Source organism: Talpa occidentalis, unplaced genomic scaffold (genome assembly GCF_014898055.3).
Source record: "Talpa occidentalis isolate TD23 unplaced genomic scaffold, MPIMG_talOcc4v2.1 talOcc4.7, whole genome shotgun sequence".
Classification (NCBI taxonomy): Eukaryota; Metazoa; Chordata; class Mammalia; order Eulipotyphla; family Talpidae; genus Talpa; species Talpa occidentalis.
Genome location: NW_023605083.1, coordinates 124,867,835 through 124,885,672, shown reverse-complemented (window position 1 = coordinate 124,885,672; position 17,838 = coordinate 124,867,835). Strand labels below are relative to the sequence as shown.

The 17,838-nt window shown below is 46.6% G+C and overlaps 2 protein-coding genes across 4 annotated transcripts in view; one reads left to right on the top strand and one right to left on the bottom strand.

Annotated features, from left to right (window-relative positions):
- Positions 1–292: 292 nt before the first annotated feature.
- On the top strand, positions 293–7,977 carry FTSJ3 (FtsJ RNA 2'-O-methyltransferase 3). The gene is made up of 20 exons (XM_037494764.2): positions 293–485; positions 640–745; positions 1,055–1,101; positions 1,226–1,305; positions 1,728–1,827; positions 1,917–2,111; positions 2,188–2,303; positions 2,417–2,521; positions 2,603–2,703; positions 2,927–3,007; positions 3,103–3,243; positions 3,360–3,495; positions 4,561–4,742; positions 4,867–4,984; positions 5,064–5,332; positions 5,606–5,694; positions 5,780–5,879; positions 5,998–6,181; positions 6,262–6,356; positions 6,435–7,977. Exons 1-20 carry the CDS (start codon positions 419–421, stop codon positions 6,625–6,627), a joined length of 2,505 nt encoding a protein of 834 aa, XP_037350661.1. The 5' UTR covers positions 293–418; the 3' UTR covers positions 6,628–7,977.
- The window catches only part of DDX42 (DEAD-box helicase 42), a 38,168-nt gene continuing 27,467 nt past the window's right edge, over positions 7,138–17,838 (bottom strand). For all 3 annotated transcript variants that reach the window (XM_037494760.2, XM_037494761.2, XM_037494759.2), the window contains exons 10-18: positions 17,178–17,306; positions 16,479–16,578; positions 15,880–15,927; positions 15,268–15,365; positions 13,744–14,020; positions 12,554–12,780; positions 11,146–11,256; positions 9,639–9,740; positions 7,138–8,732 (exon numbers count right to left, since the gene is read on the bottom strand). In XM_037494760.2, the coding sequence (XP_037350657.1) occupies positions 8,028–8,732; positions 9,639–9,740; positions 11,146–11,256; positions 12,554–12,780; positions 13,744–14,020; positions 15,268–15,365; positions 15,880–15,927; positions 16,479–16,578; positions 17,178–17,306 (1,797 nt within the window). In that variant the 3' untranslated portion in view covers positions 7,138–8,027. The remainder of the gene's footprint in view (positions 8,733–9,638; positions 9,741–11,145; positions 11,257–12,553; positions 12,781–13,743; positions 14,021–15,267; positions 15,366–15,879; positions 15,928–16,478; positions 16,579–17,177; positions 17,307–17,838) is intronic.

Sequence of the window (17,838 nt, the reverse complement as noted above, 5' to 3'; positions counted from 1 at the left end):
CGAGCAACTGGTGGGGGGAGGGGTCCGCGACGGGCCGGGAGCTTGGAAGGGGGTGAGGAGAGCACAGAACTCAGCTTGCCTTTCTAGAAAATCAGCTTTTAGTTAAAGTATTTTCTCTCCTGACCCAACCTCCAACTTGTAAGATCTGGGCAGAGGATGGAGAAAAGTCGTTGCCACGCTCAAAATGGCGGAAAACCTGACGCCGGGGACGCAAGCCGCGCAAGCGGAAGCGGAAGCGCGTTTGCTGCTTCCATGTGCAGCTTCTAGTGCGGAGGAAAAGGGCGGTGGGTGGCGGAGGGTGGCGGAGGGTGGTGTGGGGCTCGCGGGCAGCCGGGAAACGGAGAGCGGAATTCAGCGCTCTGGAAGAGGTTCCCACCTTCTACCGTCGCCTCAGCCTGAGTGACACTCCCGCTCCGCCATGGGCAAGAAGGGCAAAGTCGGGAAGAGCCGGCGAGACAAATTCTATCACCTGGCGAAGGAGACCGGTGAGCCAGAGCTCCGGCCGCGAGCCGGCTGCGAGCGAGCGACCCCCGCCTCGACCTGGGGCGCCCCTCACCCGGAATCCTTGCGCCGAAGGGGTGGCGGGCTTTAAGATCGCGAAGTGCTCCGGCAACTTCACTGTTTTGTCGTCGCCCCCAGGGTATCGTTCCCGCTCCGCTTTCAAGCTGATCCAGCTCAATCGCCGCTTTCAGTTCCTGCAGAAAGCCCGAGCCCTGTTGGACCTGTGCGCCGCGCCGGGGGGATGGTGCGTAGCCCTGGCGCGGGGCGCTCCTGAGGGCAGCTTGCCGGGCTCTCGCCTTGCGTGACGGAGTTGCTCTGGAGAAGGGCCATGCAGTAATACCGACCTTCTGTCGTTCTGTTCTCTGGAACATAGTTTCACCTCAACGGTGGTGGCCGTTTTCTCGCTTGGTTGTAGGGAAAAGGCTTGAAACACGTGCATAGGATGTGCTCTGGCTGCTGCACTTGGCAGGCAGAATTCTGTTATGGGGCTGAGAGAGCATCTTCCCTGGGGACGTGGACAGTCCTTGGTGTTTGATTGTCTATTCTTTTATAGGCTGCAGGTGGCTGCCAAGTTTATGCCTGTGTCCAGCCTAATTGTGGGTAGGTGACTGGTGGTTCTCCTGGGTACACTAGTGGGTGGGAGTGTGAGTTACTGTCTTTTGGGTTATTTTTTCCTTCCTGCTGGATGCAGCCCTGTGGAATACTCTCACCTGATTTCTTCCAGGAGTGGACCTGGTTCCAATCAAGCCTCTTCCCAATGTGGTGACGCTCCAGGAGGACATCACGACCGAGCGTTGCAGGCAGGTAATTGGAAGGTTACTTTTCTTGTTTCCTTTATGTGCAAATGCCCACGTACTTGCTTCTTACCCAAGTATTCTGAAGGCAAGGTTTGTCCAATTTACTATGCCTTGAGCCGTGCCTGTGTGAGGTCTACAAGTCTTAGCATTCACTCTTAGCCCTGATTTAGGGTCAGGAGTGAGGTGTTTGACATTGGAGGAAGTATAGGGATCTTTAGTGAAATCCTTCCCAGTGGATAGTCTAAGGGACTGTAAGCTCTGTGGAGACAGAGAAATGTTATTTTTATCGTTACATCATACTCTGTGCCTGGCATGGGATTTGGCTCCTGGTGGGCACTCAGATGATTAAGGTGGACAAGTGGCTGACCCAGGGAATCCGTCATTAGCCATGCCTGTTTCTCTTGCTCTAATCCTTTTCCTTCTCTGTAGGCCCTGAGGAAGGAGCTGAAGACCTGGAAAGTTGACGTTGTGCTCAATGACGGGGCACCCAATGTCGGGGCTAGCTGGGTTCATGATGCTTACTCTCAAGGTGCCAGGAGTGGGGAGCATGGAGATGCGGGTGCGGGGCGGGCATGCCCTCTCAGGCTGCAGAGGTCCTCACCTGTCTCTTTCCCACAGCCCATTTGACGCTGATGGCTCTGCGTTTGGCTTGTGATTTCCTGGCCCGCGGTGGCTGCTTCATCACCAAAGTGTTCCGTTCCCGCGACTATCAGCCCTTGCTGTGGATCTTCCAGCAGTTGTTCCACCGAGTGCAGTCCACCAAGCCCCAAGCCTCTCGCCATGAATCTGCAGAGATCTTTGTTGTCTGTCAGGGTGAGCATCTCCTCCTTCCTTGAGCCAGTCTCTCCAACTAGCAAAGCACATTTCCTTATACAGCCTGTCACCTTAGGATTCCTGGCTCCTGACAAGGTTGACAGTAAATTCTTTGACCCCAAGTTTGCCTTCAAGGAGGTTGAAGTTCAGGCCAAGACTGTCACTGAGCTGGTGACTAAGAAGAAGCCAAAGGTATGTTTGGGGGATAGTGCTCCCCTTGTATTCTGGAACTTTGGGGAAGTGATCTGGTGGGTCCTACAGACATCCCCAGGAGGGACTATTCAAACTTTATTTTCCTTTTTAAGGCTGAAGGCTACGCTGAGGGCGATCTCACTCTCTATCACCGTACCTCAGTTACTGACTTCCTCCGAGCTGCCAACCCTGTTGACTTCCTCTCCAAAGCCAGTGAGGTGAGCTAGATTTGACGGCTGTAGGGAAGTCCCAGAAACATGGCTTGAAACTCCTCACTTACTCCTTTTCCTCGTCCCAAGATCTCGCTGGACGATGAAGAGTTGGCACAGCATCCAGCTACCACTGAAGACATACGGTCTTGCTGTCAGGACATCAAAGTGCTGGGGCGGAAGGAGCTTAGGTATGCGGTGGGGGTGGGGATGGGGGTGGAGGTGGGTAGATCAGGAGCCCCAACAGAGGGGAAGGCCTTGGAAGGCCGTGATGCTGAATCTCTTGGAACAAGATGCTGCTGTTTGGGGTAGGAGTTTGAGCCCTGGGATTTATGTAACCCAAGCCTGAGATTTGGGGTGTGGACCTGAAATAGGGGAGAGATGGTAATGCCAGTGATGGTATTTCTGGGACAGGTCCCTACTGAACTGGAGAACAAAGCTTCGGCGCTATGTGGCCAAGAAACTGAAAGAGCAGGCAAAGGCGCTGGATATCAGGTGAGGACGGGACCAAACCAGGGGGAAATGTTGACTGGATGTTGGGGTAAGTGTCTGGAAGAATAATCTGGGATCTCCTTGGACTTTTCCACTAGCCTTAGCTCAGGAGAGGAGGAGGGTGATGAGGAGTCAACAACCGGGACCATGAGGCAGTCCTCTAAGGAAGAGGAGGAGGAGGAACAACTGAATCGAACTCTGGCAGAGATGAAGGCCCAGGAGGTGGCGGAATTAAAGAGGTGAGGGAAGCTGGGGAGGAGCATGGGGAACCCTACCAGTGTGTGAGGGTGGGGTGGGGAAGAGAAGGAAGACAGAGAGAAACCTCAGGGTTTTATTTCTCCACCTACCCCCTTAGGAAGAAAAAGAAGCTTCTGCGTGAGCAGAGAAAGCAGCGGGAGCGCGTGGAGCTGAAGATGGATCTGCCTGGGGTTTCCATTGCAGACGAAGGAGAGACTGGCATGTTCTCCCTGCGCACCATCCGGGGTCACCAGGTGAGGTGGGGTTGGGGCAGATTGAGGATAGAGGGTCTGCTTAGGTTGCTGTCTCCACCCATGAGATGACTCGGCAAGGGGGGATTGGGAAAACAGGAGCCTCCTGTCTCAAGACCAGAAGGAACATACATGTAAAATGATGAAATTAGGAAGATTTAAGACTATGGTGTCAACTTATTGTTTTGTAATTAAAATGTAGAACCAAGAGACACTGCAGGAAGCTGAGGTTAAGTAGCTGCAGGCTTCTACTGGGGTTCCCAGCATGTGTGATGGTTTCCCCTTCAGTTCCCAGAGACTGAGCAGGCAGCACCTTCCTGCACTAGGCTGCCGTGTGGTGGTCACTGCTGAAAGTGGAGAACGTTCTTTTCCCGAACAAAGCAGTGTCACAGGCAACATGAGCTTTTGTGTGGGAATGGGACGGCGAGGTCATCGTTGCTGCCCAGGAAGGCAGGAGAGCACAGTGGCCCTCCGCAGACTCCCGCTGACCTTGGTGGGCCTCGGGTCCTCATCTGCAGAACAGCGCAGAACCTACCTCCTAGCATTCTGTAAGGATGGAAACAGATAGGTGTTATCCCTGGTACATAACGGGCACTCAAGAAATAGCTCTCTGCCCAGAGAAAACAGATCTGGGGGCCGGCCAAATCTAAGCAAAACATTTCTTCCTGTTAGATAGATGTTGTCTGGGAACACGCATAGTGGAAACAAAACACAGATTGTAGCGTTCTCAGAAGGTGATGAGGTAGCTTCTGAGAGCAGTTTTCAGAGAAAAACTATGGGCTAGAACGTTTTAGGATTTGACACTGTCTAGACCGTGGGATACTTTTCCATAAACCTATTCCTGCTGCAACTGACGACAAGACAACTGAGTGGGATGGATCAGCGACCTGCCGACGAGGGGTATTTATAAACAATTAGCCCAATCATTTTCCATCTGTAAACGGAGGTAATTTATTTGTTAGAGTGCGTTTCTTAGTGTTGCCGAGGACAAACTAAGATAATGGACACAAAAAATCAATACATTCCTTTGAAGTACTCTTGCATCTCTGTTTCTCTGTCAAACTTCAGCTGCTAGAGGAGGTGACTCAAGGGGACATGAGCGCTGCAGACACACTTCTGTCTGATCCGCCGCGAGACGACATCTATGTGTCAGATGCTGAGGATGACGACGATGCATCTCTGGACAGTGACCTGGATTCAGAGGACCTCGCAGGAGTTGGAAGACCTCAGAGCCTAAAGAGCCAAAAGCGGTAATGGGAGAGTACTGTGTGCAGGGGGGGATGCTGACACCCTCAGCTTGAGTCCTGAAGCAGAGTTGGCGGGGGAGCAAGTCTTCCAGGACACTGACCCTCCCCACTTAACTGGGGTCCGCAGTGTACAATTTGCTGAAGTAGAGGACGATAAAACAGAGGAGGAAGAGAATCCACTGCTGGTACCATTGGAGGAAAAGGCAGTACTGCAGGAAGAACAAGCCAGCCTGTGGTTCTCAAAGGTAACAGACTGGGGCCCCAGGCAGACAGGGAAGTGGCACTCCCTGGGAGAAAGGTGGCTGAAGGTTCCCCCTTTTGCAGGATGGCTTCAGCGGGATTGAGGATGATGCAGACGAGGCCCTGGAGATCAGCCAGGCCCAGCTGCTGTACGAGAGCCGTCGGAAGGGGCAGCCGCCGCTGCCACCAACGCCGCAGCCTTCCAGTTTGAAGGTTAAACCTCGCTTGTGCCAGGATGAGGCCCCTAAGGGGGCAGAGGCTCCATCAGGGACAGGGGCTACCACTGGCCTTGGAGGGGAAGAGAGAGATGACAGTTCCGACAGTGACAGCAGCAGCAGTGAGGATGAAAAAAGGTAAGTGGCTGCAGCTGATGGGAGCAGGGATGAAGAGGAAGCAGTCAGTGGCTCTTACCATTCTTTAAATTGGGGGTTTTCAACTTTGACTAGATAGGAAGCTTTAAAAATACTGATGATTTTGATTAAGGGCACGTGCAATATAGCCTCCGTGGCAGATTTTTGGAACTTCCCTAAGAGTTTAATAGGAATCAGGGTTGGGGAACAGGAGGAGGGGCCTGAGCAGCACAGGGGTTGGATGAATGACACTCACATAGCCCTTCCCTTCCACAGCTGGGAAACACAGCGCAGTAAGAAGCGAAGCCGGGGACCTACGTCAGATGACGACAGTGGGTTTGAGATAGTGCCTATCGAGGATCCAGGTGAGAGCGGGGCACCTAGTGGAACGAGAGGAGACAACAGAAGTCTCTGTGTTGACAACTGAGCTTTGATTTTTCTCCACATTAGTGAAACACCGAATACTGGACCCTGAAGGTCTTGCTCTAGGTGCTATTATTGCCTCTTCCAAAAAGGCAAAGAGAGACCTCATAGACGACTCCTTCAGCAGGTGGGTACCAGGAAATCATGAGCAGTGGCCCAGGGTGGGAGGAGAAGTGGCTGATTTCTGTAGAGAGCCTGGAGTGGCTGAGTACATGGCCAGAGAGACTGACACACTCTCTGGCTAGGTACACATTTAATGAGGACGAGGGGGAGCTTCCCGAGTGGTTTGTGCAGGAGGAAAAGCAGCACAGGGTAAGGCAGTTGCCTGTCGACAAGAAGGAAGTGGAGCATTATCGCAAACGCTGGCGAGAAATCAACGCACGTCCCATCAAGAAAGTGGCTGAGGCAAAAGCCAGAAAGAAACGGAGGGTAAACAGTGGGGCTGTCTGTGTAGGGGTGGGTGGGAGCGGGGTGGGGAAGAGGTCAGCCTGACGGAGGTTACCGAACAGATGCTGAAGAAGCTGGAGCAGACCAAGAAGAAGGCAGAAGCTGTGGTGAACACTGTGGACATCTCGGAACGAGAGAAAGTGGCACAGCTTCGGAGGTGAGGGAGGACACCTGCCAAGGTAGACGGGCTAGAAAGGGTGGCAGAAAGGCTCTAATCTCTCTCTTCCATTTACAGTCTCTACAAGAAGGCTGGGCTTGGTAAAGAAAAACGCCAAGTCACCTATGTTGTAGCCAAAAGAGGTGTGGGTCGCAAAGTGCGGCGGCCAGCTGGGGTCAGAGGTCATTTTAAGGTGGTGGACTCAAGGATGAAGAAGGACCAAAGAGCACAGCAGCGGAAGGAGCAGAAGAAAAAACATAAGCGTAAGTGAGCAGCAACACTCAGGCCTGTTGGGAAGACAGCCTTGGAGGAGCGACTCCATTCAGCGCTTGCTCCGGCAGCCCCCTTGCTTGCAGACAGAAAGGACAGTGAGGGGAGCCACCCGGGACTCTCTCAGTGGCCCTGAGTGTGGTGAGGACACCCTCTTCCTGTCAACACACTGCTGGATGTCTGTGCTGTAGCAGACACCAGTCATTCTGGGAAGGATGTGACGCAGCACTGGATGAGAAAATGCCTTTTCAAACTCATAACGGGCCAGTTCAGTTCTGGGGTAGCATTCATTATGGTCTGGTTTTGGGCAGGTGGGGCTCTCAAGTTTCCCCCCCCCCATTCTTTTCCATTATTAGCTGAATAAAACTGGGATGATACCTTTTTCTGATGATTTAGTTCCCACAAAGTGGTACTCAAGAAATACTTGAGTCACAGCAGGGTCACACTGTTCTAAGGCATACATTTAATGCGTATGGATGCACAATGAAGTAGAAATGACACAATCCACAGGTCCCAGTAGTAAACATTTACTAGAGCAAGCAGAAAGGAATGCACATTTTAAAGAAACCTTCACAAAGTCACAAAATTCAAAGTATGTATATTTCTTGTCCTTTTATAAACGAGAACAAAAATCAATCATTTCAGCAAAAGATTTTTCTACCGTTGTGGCAAGTTAAAAAAAATACAATGAAATTGGAGAAGACACTTAAAAAGCTGTCATTGGGTTTTTGTTTTTAACATCAGTGACACTTCGGACCTAAGGCAATCCTGAACGGTTTCCAGGATCACCTTTTTTCCCTTTCAAGCACAGTCTGGGTCTGGCGGGTCACCCCCTCCTGCCTGTCTTCGGGCTGGATACACACCTGATGGGGAATCTGAGCCTTGGCGCCCATTTCAACACAGCAACTCCCCAGCAAATGTCTGGAAGCACCGAAGTGCTTCCCACATCCCTGACACCTTTATGGATTGGGTTTGCAGAAGCCAACTGGTAAAAAAAGGACTGCCTGGCCACACAGCTAAGAAAAAGAATTTCATCTGTAGATGTTTACAAGGTGACATTTTAGTAAAAAATATATGCTACATATAGTATAAACCTAGAGTGAGTTTTGTGCCCCTTATTAAGGCCCTTTCTTCCAAGGTGTCCTCGGACCTTGACCCTCGTAACAACTCACCCAGAGCCCAAACTCCCAGTTTTCATTGCTTTCAAGGACCAAGCAGTTTCCCAAGCAAACATCTGAAAAGTGATCCAGATGAAGGAGTAATGTCTGCAAGCTCCAGCTATCCACTAAGGGCAGGGGGTCCACACATCTTAGGCCCCAACCCAGCCCTGAGACACCTAGTTACCAAAAATCTTTCTAAAAATAAAATTAAAGACAATCGGTTTCACGCGTCACATACCCTCTAACTGTCCCATCGGCTTTTCTTACGTTTGGGTGGCTCAGGGACAGCAAAACCATCAGCTGTCTTATCTGTCTTGATGTCCACCTTGTCCACCTTGTCCATCTTGCTGCTGTCCACCTTGGGGTCCATCTTGCTCTCACGATTACAACCTTCTTTCCTGCTCTCACCATTTCGACCATCAGTTGCACCTCGGCTTTCCCCATGCCGGCCTCCACCTCCTCCTCCGTGCCTGTTCTCTCCATGCCGATGGCCGTCAGCGTGACGGCTGCTGCTTTCTGGGTAGCGGTATCCTTCTCCATGGCGACCGCCATCTGCATGCCGTGGGCTATCACCATGCCGACTGCCACTCTCTCCATGACCATGACGGCTGCCACCCCGGTTCTCAGTATATCTCTCTCGCTTCCCATTGCCACCCCCAATCCCTTCTCGGCTGTTATTCCCTGAAGCTGCGTTGTTGACTCCCTGGGCTCCAGGAGAAGGGTAGGTTACTGGGGCACTGCTGAGGGTCCCAGGGTTGCCAAAGCTGGGAACGCCCTTGGCTGCGCTAGCAACGGGGCTGTCAGGACTGTTATGGCCCTGCTGGGCAGAATTAGTTGGAACAGAATTCAAGCTCCCTGCACTAGTCCATCCACTTGCCCCAGCAGCAGAGCTTCCAGCCTTCTGATTGCTTAAGCTGGCAGCAACAAAGTGACTCTTGTATTGTGACTAAAAGAGAAGGAGACAACAGGAATAGGTAAGGTAGTAAGTTGAAGAAACTTGAATATATCTTGGCACTTTGATGGGACCATTCCCATGGTCCCACATTCCTGTGGTTTGTGTGTTTCTCTACTAATGAAAAACAATCCTGGGACCAATACATTAAACTGGAGACACAAAATAAGTACATTAACACCCAGCTAATTAAAGGGATGCCATGAGCCACCTGCAGGGGCAGGTGTAAAAGACAGATTTAGGGTTCACAAGAGAATCAAACCCTTCTTAGTCATAAAAACAGGCAACTGCTAGGGCTTCCCCAGTGGCGCAGCGGTTGAGCGCTGGGTTGCGAAGCTGCCCGCAGCCTCTGCAGCGCCGGTTCGACCCCCGGCTGCTCCCCGGCCACCAGAGGAGGGTCCCACATGGCGCTCAGACCTCTCCTGCCGCCCGCTGCTCCCCTCAGCAGTGTACTTCGGTCCTTCTGCCTGCTCTGCTCCCTGCTCTGGCTCTGGTGAATTCTCTCACCCTCCTACGCTTCTGACTGTACCCAGTGCTTGTATAAATAAAATAAATAAAATAAATGAATCTTTAAAAAAAAAAAACAAAAACAGGCAACTGCTCTCCACCAGATTACGAAAGCTGTGGAGGTGGGAACATTCCAGGATATTGATCTCAGGAGGAAACACCAACCCCACGGCTGTCCAACAGACCCAGGTTCTGCCTGAAGATGACTGCCATACCCACAGCGCTGGGGATAGCCATCTGTTAAGTTTATATTCAAAATCCAAGCAGTGGGAAGGCCCTAAATCCAGCAGTAAATCTGTAAGCCCAGCCACCATCTCAGGAAAGCTAAGGTCCTCTTGTTGCTACCCAAGAATCACTGGGGAAAGTTCTTTCAGTTAAATGCTTATTTCTGACCTGGAAAGCTGCTTTCATTGCTGTCAGTCGATCTCCCATTGCTCCTGTGGAGGGTTTGTAGGCCTCGTAATTGCTCATTACATTGTTGTTATTTCCTCGGTCCTAAAAAATAAACACACCCATGAGGAAGGAAGAATAGAGAGGAAAGCCCTCTGCCACAGACCAGGCTCTACACACTGAAGATTCTGAAATGAGCTGGATTGGGACTGTCTATTTTTAGAAACCTACTATGTTTTGTAAAAAATGGACACAGTAATGGAGAATTTTAAATGCTATCCCAGTAATTGTTTCTGGAAACAGACTGAGCAATCAGAAATGTGCTAGATCATACCCAAAGCTTTTCACACACATACCTATTCAATTACATAGAAATTACGTTAAAAATGAAAGGGCTGGACACTCCCTGGTGGCGCAAGGGGTTGAGATGCAACCTATGAAGCTAGCCGCAGCCACCACAGCATGAGTTTGATCCCCGGCCAGGGAGCTAACCACATGGCGCAGCAGGCCTCTCCTGACTCGCCCGCAGTGTGTTTTGGTCAGTCTGCCTGTTCCATTCCCCACTCTGTCTTTGGTGGATCCTCTCACCGCCCGCACTTCTGGCCTGTACCCCAGTTCTTGTATGCATAAATAGATAAATCTTAAAAAAAAAAAAAAAAAAAAATGAAAGGGCTAAGAGGCAGATGCACATGCATGACTGCTCAGGCTCTGAATATCAGAGTCTGATATTCAGAGGGTACCTGGGTACCCAGATTCATTATCTGTATTACTCTCATTGCGTGGCTGTAAAAATCAAGCCATTACACCTGACTGTGTGGAATGATCCTGGGATATATCAAATACCCGGTATTAGCCATCGCTGTCATCTGCCATCATCCACAGCATCATCACCATTATTATAATGTGAGATCAAATCTTTTTATTTACCAAAGACATCAAGATAATTATATTGCTCTAGAAATGTAGACTGGTAGCTTAGGAAACTGACAGTTGAAGAAGCCAGTGAGGGGAAGTTTGTGAGAAAAGCTAGCTCTCATCTCTGATGCAATTTCCCAGAGAATGCAGGAATCATCCCTGAGCATCGCAGTAAGAAACAGCTAGAATTTACAGGCAATGTCTACTTAGCAGCAGATTCAAGGTTAGTGTTAGAAGGTTTGTGAAGAGACTGGGGGGCCCCACCTCCAAGTTCCTGATTCACCAGGTCTGGGGAGGGGTAGAACAAAGCAGGCATAAGTTTGCATTTGCTCCTGACTGAGGGAACACATTTTGAGAACCACAGGTAACCTAGACTGTTTTCCTTAACATGCCTGTCTAGTCAGCCAAGTACACACAAGTGTTTCTTGAAGATAGTCATAACATTGAGGAACTAGCATCATATTGACTCAAATCACACTGAACAAGATCCCTTCTAGATAGGGTTTAAAGAGGCTTTCTTAGGTAAATGGCAATAGTCCTAGCACTTCATCCAGGACTCAGGACCAGCCAGCCCTGAGACTACTACTGGACTCACCGTGTTCTCAGAGCCTAGGCCAGGACGCTCCCTGTAGCCCAGGCCTCCTCCACCGATGTTCAGCTTTTTGCCTTTCCCTCCTTTAAAGCGGGATTTCCGAAACCAGGCATTCTGCAATGAACATAATTAAAATATTAAGCCAGGGAAAGAAGGGGTGGTCAGAAGAAGAGAACAAGATTAAAGGGAAAGCTAAAAAAAAAACACACAAAAACCCTGATTAAAGTGGGAAACGAATTTTTTGCTTCATCTTTAGCCAATATATCTGTGGCAAGAAGGTATTAGTCACAGGAACCACAGTTCAACTTCAGATTCTTTATCTACTAGTCTTTCCTTCAGGGCCTCCAGGAAGGGAAGTGATTAGATGCGCTGCAAAGGCAGAACAGTTACAACTGGCTACTTCTAACTTCCTTGAGAAAAATGAACTTATTTTCAATTTCACGATCTGTAGTATCATTGGACGTAAAAATTAGAAGCTTTTAAAGAACTGCTGGATTCAAAGGTAAAGGAAAAAAGCTCTGTGAAGTAGGTATATCAGAATTGATTCTAAGGGCAGACCCCCAGGACTGATAGTCACACAACTGAACATTTTACATACCCATAGAACCTAAACGTTTCCACTGCCAGAATACTACTAATCAGATTTATTCACATTCTCTTTAGAATGCAACCAACTCTAGGGTGATTAAAGCTTTATCTGTCAATTACATTATAGTCACAGTAAAGTACTGGAGAGGCAGGGCAACTTGGGAAAGGTACTGATTAGGAAGCTGATCACAACTGGGGAGCACAGGGAGTCTAAGGCACAGAATGAGATTTAAGAAAATGCCAGTGATGTAACGTATCTTCTTCAAATATTCAGGATGGCTCTCTGCCCTGGAAGGGAAGGGGAAGATTTTCCTTTCTCCTGCACTGCAGGTTCTTTACCTAGCACGTGAAGTATGGGCAGCACAAGTGCATTTAGGGCTGCACAAACAATTCTATGGACTGGCCTATGAATCTGAAGGCCACATTAAGTCTCTACTTTCAGGATGTGTATATCCTGAAAACCCCTATAATCTGGGGACTGCAGGTATTAAGATGACTCAAGCTTTAATTCAGTAGAATGCCTACTTAGTGCTGAACTGGAGTACCCACTGGAGGGCATCACATTGCTCAGAAGTCTGAGCTCTTAAGTCTATGAGAAATAGCTAAGTTCATTGTTTTTAACACAGATGCTGCTGAAGGAGAGAATAAGACAAACCAGGTTAATTTTAATGTCATACAATACCAATCGATATGTACCTTATAAGTACTTCTCTACTTCCCACTTTTCTAGTCAATTTTTCATGTTATCTGTCTTAGGTGTGTTCAATTTTTTTCCACTTAGTTTTACAACCTGGAAAAGTATGAAGGGTGGCCAACTCCTCACCTGCATTGCCAGATCGAGGAGTTCCTTGGAAACATGCTGATTGGCTCCTTCCAAGTTCCGGACAAGGTCACCAGCAAAATTGCTGTCCTTGGGAGTCAGCAAGGTATAGGCCACACCCTTCTCGCCTGCTCGTCCCGTGCGGCCAATCCTATGAGTATGGGTATCAATGTCTCGTGCCACATCATAGTTAATGACAGTTTTAATGGAAGGAATGTCCAGGCCACGAGCTAAAACAAAAAAAACAAATTTTTTTTATCTCTTCATCAGAAGTCAAAAGATGAAGTAACCCAAAATGCTAACCATCCAGGAACACACATTTCTGTTATCCAGGCAATATGAGCTGAAGTTTAATGAACTGAGATACAGGTAAGTCACCATTATAGAACAACTACCACTATTGTCAATTCTATGATTCTGTGCTGCCTAGTGCAAAAGACATAGACTCTCTGCCACCTCTAACTTGCCATTGTCCCTCTCTTGCATTATGAATACATAGAAAAATTAAAACCAGAATCAAATTTGCCTTGAACATGAGACTTCCCCTTCTGTGAGAAAACATCAGTTTTTAAGAGTAGCTATTAAAACTCAGCAAAGTTAAAAATCATGCTTTAAGCAATCTTCTGATCTTGAAAGAGGTACAGTCAACAATGTTATCAATGTAATCTATCTCCTATAGTTAGACATAAGGGCACAGCCTAAGATATAACTGTCTCAGGCCTCCCCAGTGGCGCAGCGGTTGAGCACTGGGCTGCGAAGCTGCCCGCAGCCTGTGCAGCGCCGGTTCGATCCCCGACTGCCGGCGAGGGTCCCATATGGCGTGCAGACCTCTCCTGTCTCACCCGCTGCTCCCCTCAGCAGTGTATTTTGTCAGTCTGCCTTTTCTGCTCACCCTCCTGTGCTTCTGACTGTACCCAGTGCTTGTACAAATAAATAAATCTTTAAAAAAAAATTAAAAAAAAAAAATGTAACTGTCTCAGTCATTTTTCCCAAAGTTATTTCCAACTGCAGTGATTCTTTTGTCCATAGAGAAACATTACGTGACAAGTGGTTCCCAGAGCTCCAGGTTTCCGCAAGCTGGCCAGTAAGGGGCCTTTCAGTTGGCCTGCTCAGACATTATACATCTCATATAGCAACACCAAGTTCCCTTATAGCATAGGAACCAGAGATTACGGGGGAGATTCATACTCTACCTGCAACATCTGTAGCTACCAGAACTGGGATGTCCTTTTTCTTAAAATCTGAAATGACCTTGTTTCTTTCACTCTGATCCATGTCTCCATGGAGCAGCCCAAGGTTATGACCCTCCTGCTTAAGGTTATTGGCTAGCTCTTCGGCATTGGCTTTTTTAGTAACAAACAGGAGGACACTCCCTGAAGAGGTAAACTCCACCAGACGCCGGGTAAGCCAGTTCCATTTACTAGGCCCAGAATGGAGAATCTCCACAATTTGAGTCACATCTTCATTTGCCTGTAAAGAAAAAAATGAAACATACTTTTAACAATGGTACCACAAGGCACCTGAACAAGAACCAGGCATCACATTTTCTTCCTGCCTATAGAACCTTTGACAATTCTTCTCCTTAGGGCTGCCTCCCTCAAATTAAAGCAGTTCAAAACTTAATGTCTCTTCTCAAATCCTTGTGCCCTCATCTCTCCTAGTGTGCATGAATACCTAACCAATTTATAATACCAGATATTTACATTATTTTGTTTATGGCTATTCAAATTATTCCAAATGAAGTAAGCCCCCTTTCCAGTCCCCTCTCACTGTTCCTAGTACAATTCAAACATGGACATGGAAGGCACACAAAATCAAAAATGAACAACATCAAAATGTTAACTACACAGCTTTTTAATAATAAACATGGCAAGCAACTTGATGAATTCTCCAGGAACCTTTAATTGAATTCCAAACTGAGATTCAGAGAATTTCCACAGGGTGTAGTATGTACAAGTAAGGAGTGGTGGCAGCAGGGGGTGGCCTCAATTCTTTTCACCAGACCTTTCAAGTCATCCCACTCCATACTGTGCAGGTTTCCTTCCACAATCTTGAAAATGTCAGTTTTATTCTAAATGACCTATAGTCTTCTAGGCAGTTTGCTTTTTTTCTCCCTCACCCTAAAGGTTTCTAAAACCCTTTCTACCATGCAAAAACTTTAATCATTCAAAATAGCCATGTACTCACCACATCCTTGCACAATCATGACTATTTTGCCAATCTTGTTTTATCTATCCTACCCCTTATTTTTTTTTTTTTAATAGAGGCATGTTTTATTTATTTATTTCTTTGTTTGTTTGTTTTGTCCATACATGCACTGGGTACAGTCAGAAGCGCGGAAGGGTGAGAGAATTCACCAGAGCCAGATCGGGAAGCAGAGCAGGCAGAAGGACCGAAGCACACTGCAGAGGGGAGCAGCGGGTGGCAGGAGAGGTCCGCGCGCCATGTGGGACCCTCCTCCGGTGGCCGGGGAGCAGCCGGGGATCGAACCGGCGCCGCAGAGGCCGCGGGCAGCCTCGCAACCCAGCGCTCAACCGCTGCGCCACCGGGGAGGCCCCCCCCTTATGTTTTTTAAAGCAAATATGAAACATGTTGCCTCATCTGTACATACATAACACCCCCACATACACACATGCAACTCAATAGTGAGAAGTTAATTCTGTCTCTAACATGAGAAGTAACCTGCTGGGGTCCCATCCAGCCCTGCTAAGGGTTACCTCTCCAATATCTCCCTGCACCACTCGAATAGGATCGATCAGGATGTCTCGGGCCAATTTTTCAATCTTTTTCCGAAAAGTTGCACTGAATAATAGAGCTAAAAGGTAAAATAAATTCTGTTAAACAATATGACTTCATTTCTGAATACCCACTAAGCTTCCTAATGACATTCAGAATTACTGTTTGTTTTTTTTTTAATAAACTGACCTGAACTTTAAATTTAGTTAAAAACTGATTCATTAAGGAAAAAGATTTGCAAGTGTTCTATTTCCACACATTTTCAGACATGGGCTGTCATCATGGCTCACAACAAATCTCTTGACTTTACAGCAGCATATCTGCACTGAGCATTACCTCTACCCACTGATGAAAGTGTGTAAGTTGGGACAAGTCATTTAATTCTTAGTCTTGGTTTTATTATCTATAAAAATGAGCAAATTATACCTGTTGATCTCTAGTGTCCCGTCCAGCTCAAATAAACTATCATTATCCCCCCCTTTATAGTTTCACCAGTAGAGAACATGATAATTTTGGTGCCATAACTGTGAGTGCTTATAAACAGGTATTTATTCTGAGTACAAATGTGACTTAGTAAATTGCTTCATACATACTCTGTCTGTCAGGACGGACATGACTTGCTATGGATCGCACCTGGTACTCTGGAAGAAGTAGAGAAGTAGAATTAGTAATCTAACTCTACATTACTATTTGGATGCCTGGAAAAAATAATTTTAGTAAATGTCTTTATATGAAAGGTTATAAGAATTAAGGAAAATCTGCAACTTTTAGATTTGTATCATTCAGTATGAAATTCAGGAACACTTTCCTTCCGCCCAGCTGGATTGGGCCGGGTGGCATTACAATCAATAAAGACTATTCAACAGGATTTTCACAGAGCTATATAAGGAGAGGAAAGCAAAGGCCTTGGATAAGACATTCACCTACCTAAGAACATAACCTTAACCTCTGCAAAGGTGTATGAATAAAAATAATGTATAAATACACTATAACACTTTGAAATATCCTCAAACCAATCCTTTTCCAGAGAGAACTAAAGTAGTTAATATTTTAGCTAAGTCACTACAGTCTAACCTTATTGAGGATTACTTTTAGCTTCTCTCATGCAGAAAAAGTTTCTAAGTCCAGAAAGACATAGAAAAAATTATCATCATGAGGACAGAGACAGAGGAAACTGGCATACAAGGCATACCAAATCCCATGTCAAACATTCGATCTGCTTCATCAAACACAAGATAAGAGACTCGTTGAAGATTGGTAGCTTTCTTCTTCACATGATCAATCAGTCGACCCTGAGATCCAGAAAATGAATAGTAAATACATGACATTTCTAAGAACTTCTAGAGCTGTGCTCCTGGCAAAAGTGTTAATACTCCAGTCTTAGACTACAACAGATACTGGGTCTGTTAGCCCCAAGAGAATAGAAATTCAAAAACTCAATTAGAGTTTTCTTTTATATTGTGATTTAAGTTGAACAAAAATGCGAGAACTCTCTTTGAAAGGTATTCTGTAATGACCTAATTGAAAGTCTTATTGATAGGTTTCACTGTTTAGACAACACTCTTTCTAAGGCAGTTCTGACCATACTCTGAATATCTTTCTGATTTTAGATGCTCTCAATAACCATGGATCCATTTGTTAGAAGAGCATTAGAAAAACTGTTTTAATAGAAGGGAATTTGTAGCTATTATTATATATGTCTGAGAATCTAAATGGAGCATTATTTTAGTCAACTAATCAAAATTAAAACACCACCACAGGCTATCAATCATTCATCAGACTCTTCTCAATTTTGCTTTATCACATTCTAGGGGGAATTCCTTCTAACAACTCACAACTTTTTCCATACCAAGAGAGGCTGAGAAGCCATTTAAACCCAAAATATACTTACCGGGGTGCACACAACAATCTCTGCCCCTTCCTGAAGGGCCTTGGCCTGCTCCCACATGCTCCCTCCTCCATACACGGCCACTGATCGAAGATTATATGCTTTCCCAAATCGCTTACATTCTGCGTGGATCTACAAAGTTGTTAATGACATATTAGCAAACTGTGACACTAACAAATTGCTCTATTACCACCCAAAAGAGTTCTGAAAAAATAGACTGTGGTGACATGGAAAATCAAAAGCTAGAAAATGCTTCAAAATCACAATTTTATTCATAAAGTGAATGAAACATAGACTACCATCACACATTTTAACAGGCTATCTCAATCTTGTCTTCATTATTAATTTTTTTCACTTTGCTTCTCTGATCATTTCACTACCTTTTTAACAAGCAAAATTAATTAACCAAGGAAGAAAATACTGGAAGCTTACTATTTCCACATCACATTTTTTTCCCCCTCTCAAAACAGTAGTTATTAGGGGAAAGTGTGCAATTGGCAATATAAAAAATATATAACACGTTTTATTTTCCAAGTTCTGTGGTAGCACAACAGTGTGAATGTACTTAATGACACTGAAATATACACTAAAAGTGGTTAAAATGACAAGTTTCATGTGTATTTCACTACAACTTAAAAAAAAAAAAATTCTGGTAATTCTACCT

Bases quoted from the DNA above. Each gene is read 5' to 3' on its own strand.
- FTSJ3 (XM_037494764.2), top strand. From the start codon at position 419: ATGGGCAAGAAGGGCAAAGTCGGGAAGAGCCGGCGAGACAAATTCTAT. The intron at 486-639 runs GTGAGCCAGAGC...CGTCGCCCCCAG, and splicing joins TCACCTGGCGAAGGAGACCG to GGTATCGTTCCCGCTCCGCT. The intron at 3,496-4,560 runs GTGAGGTGGGGT...GTCAAACTTCAG, and splicing joins GCACCATCCGGGGTCACCAG to CTGCTAGAGGAGGTGACTCA.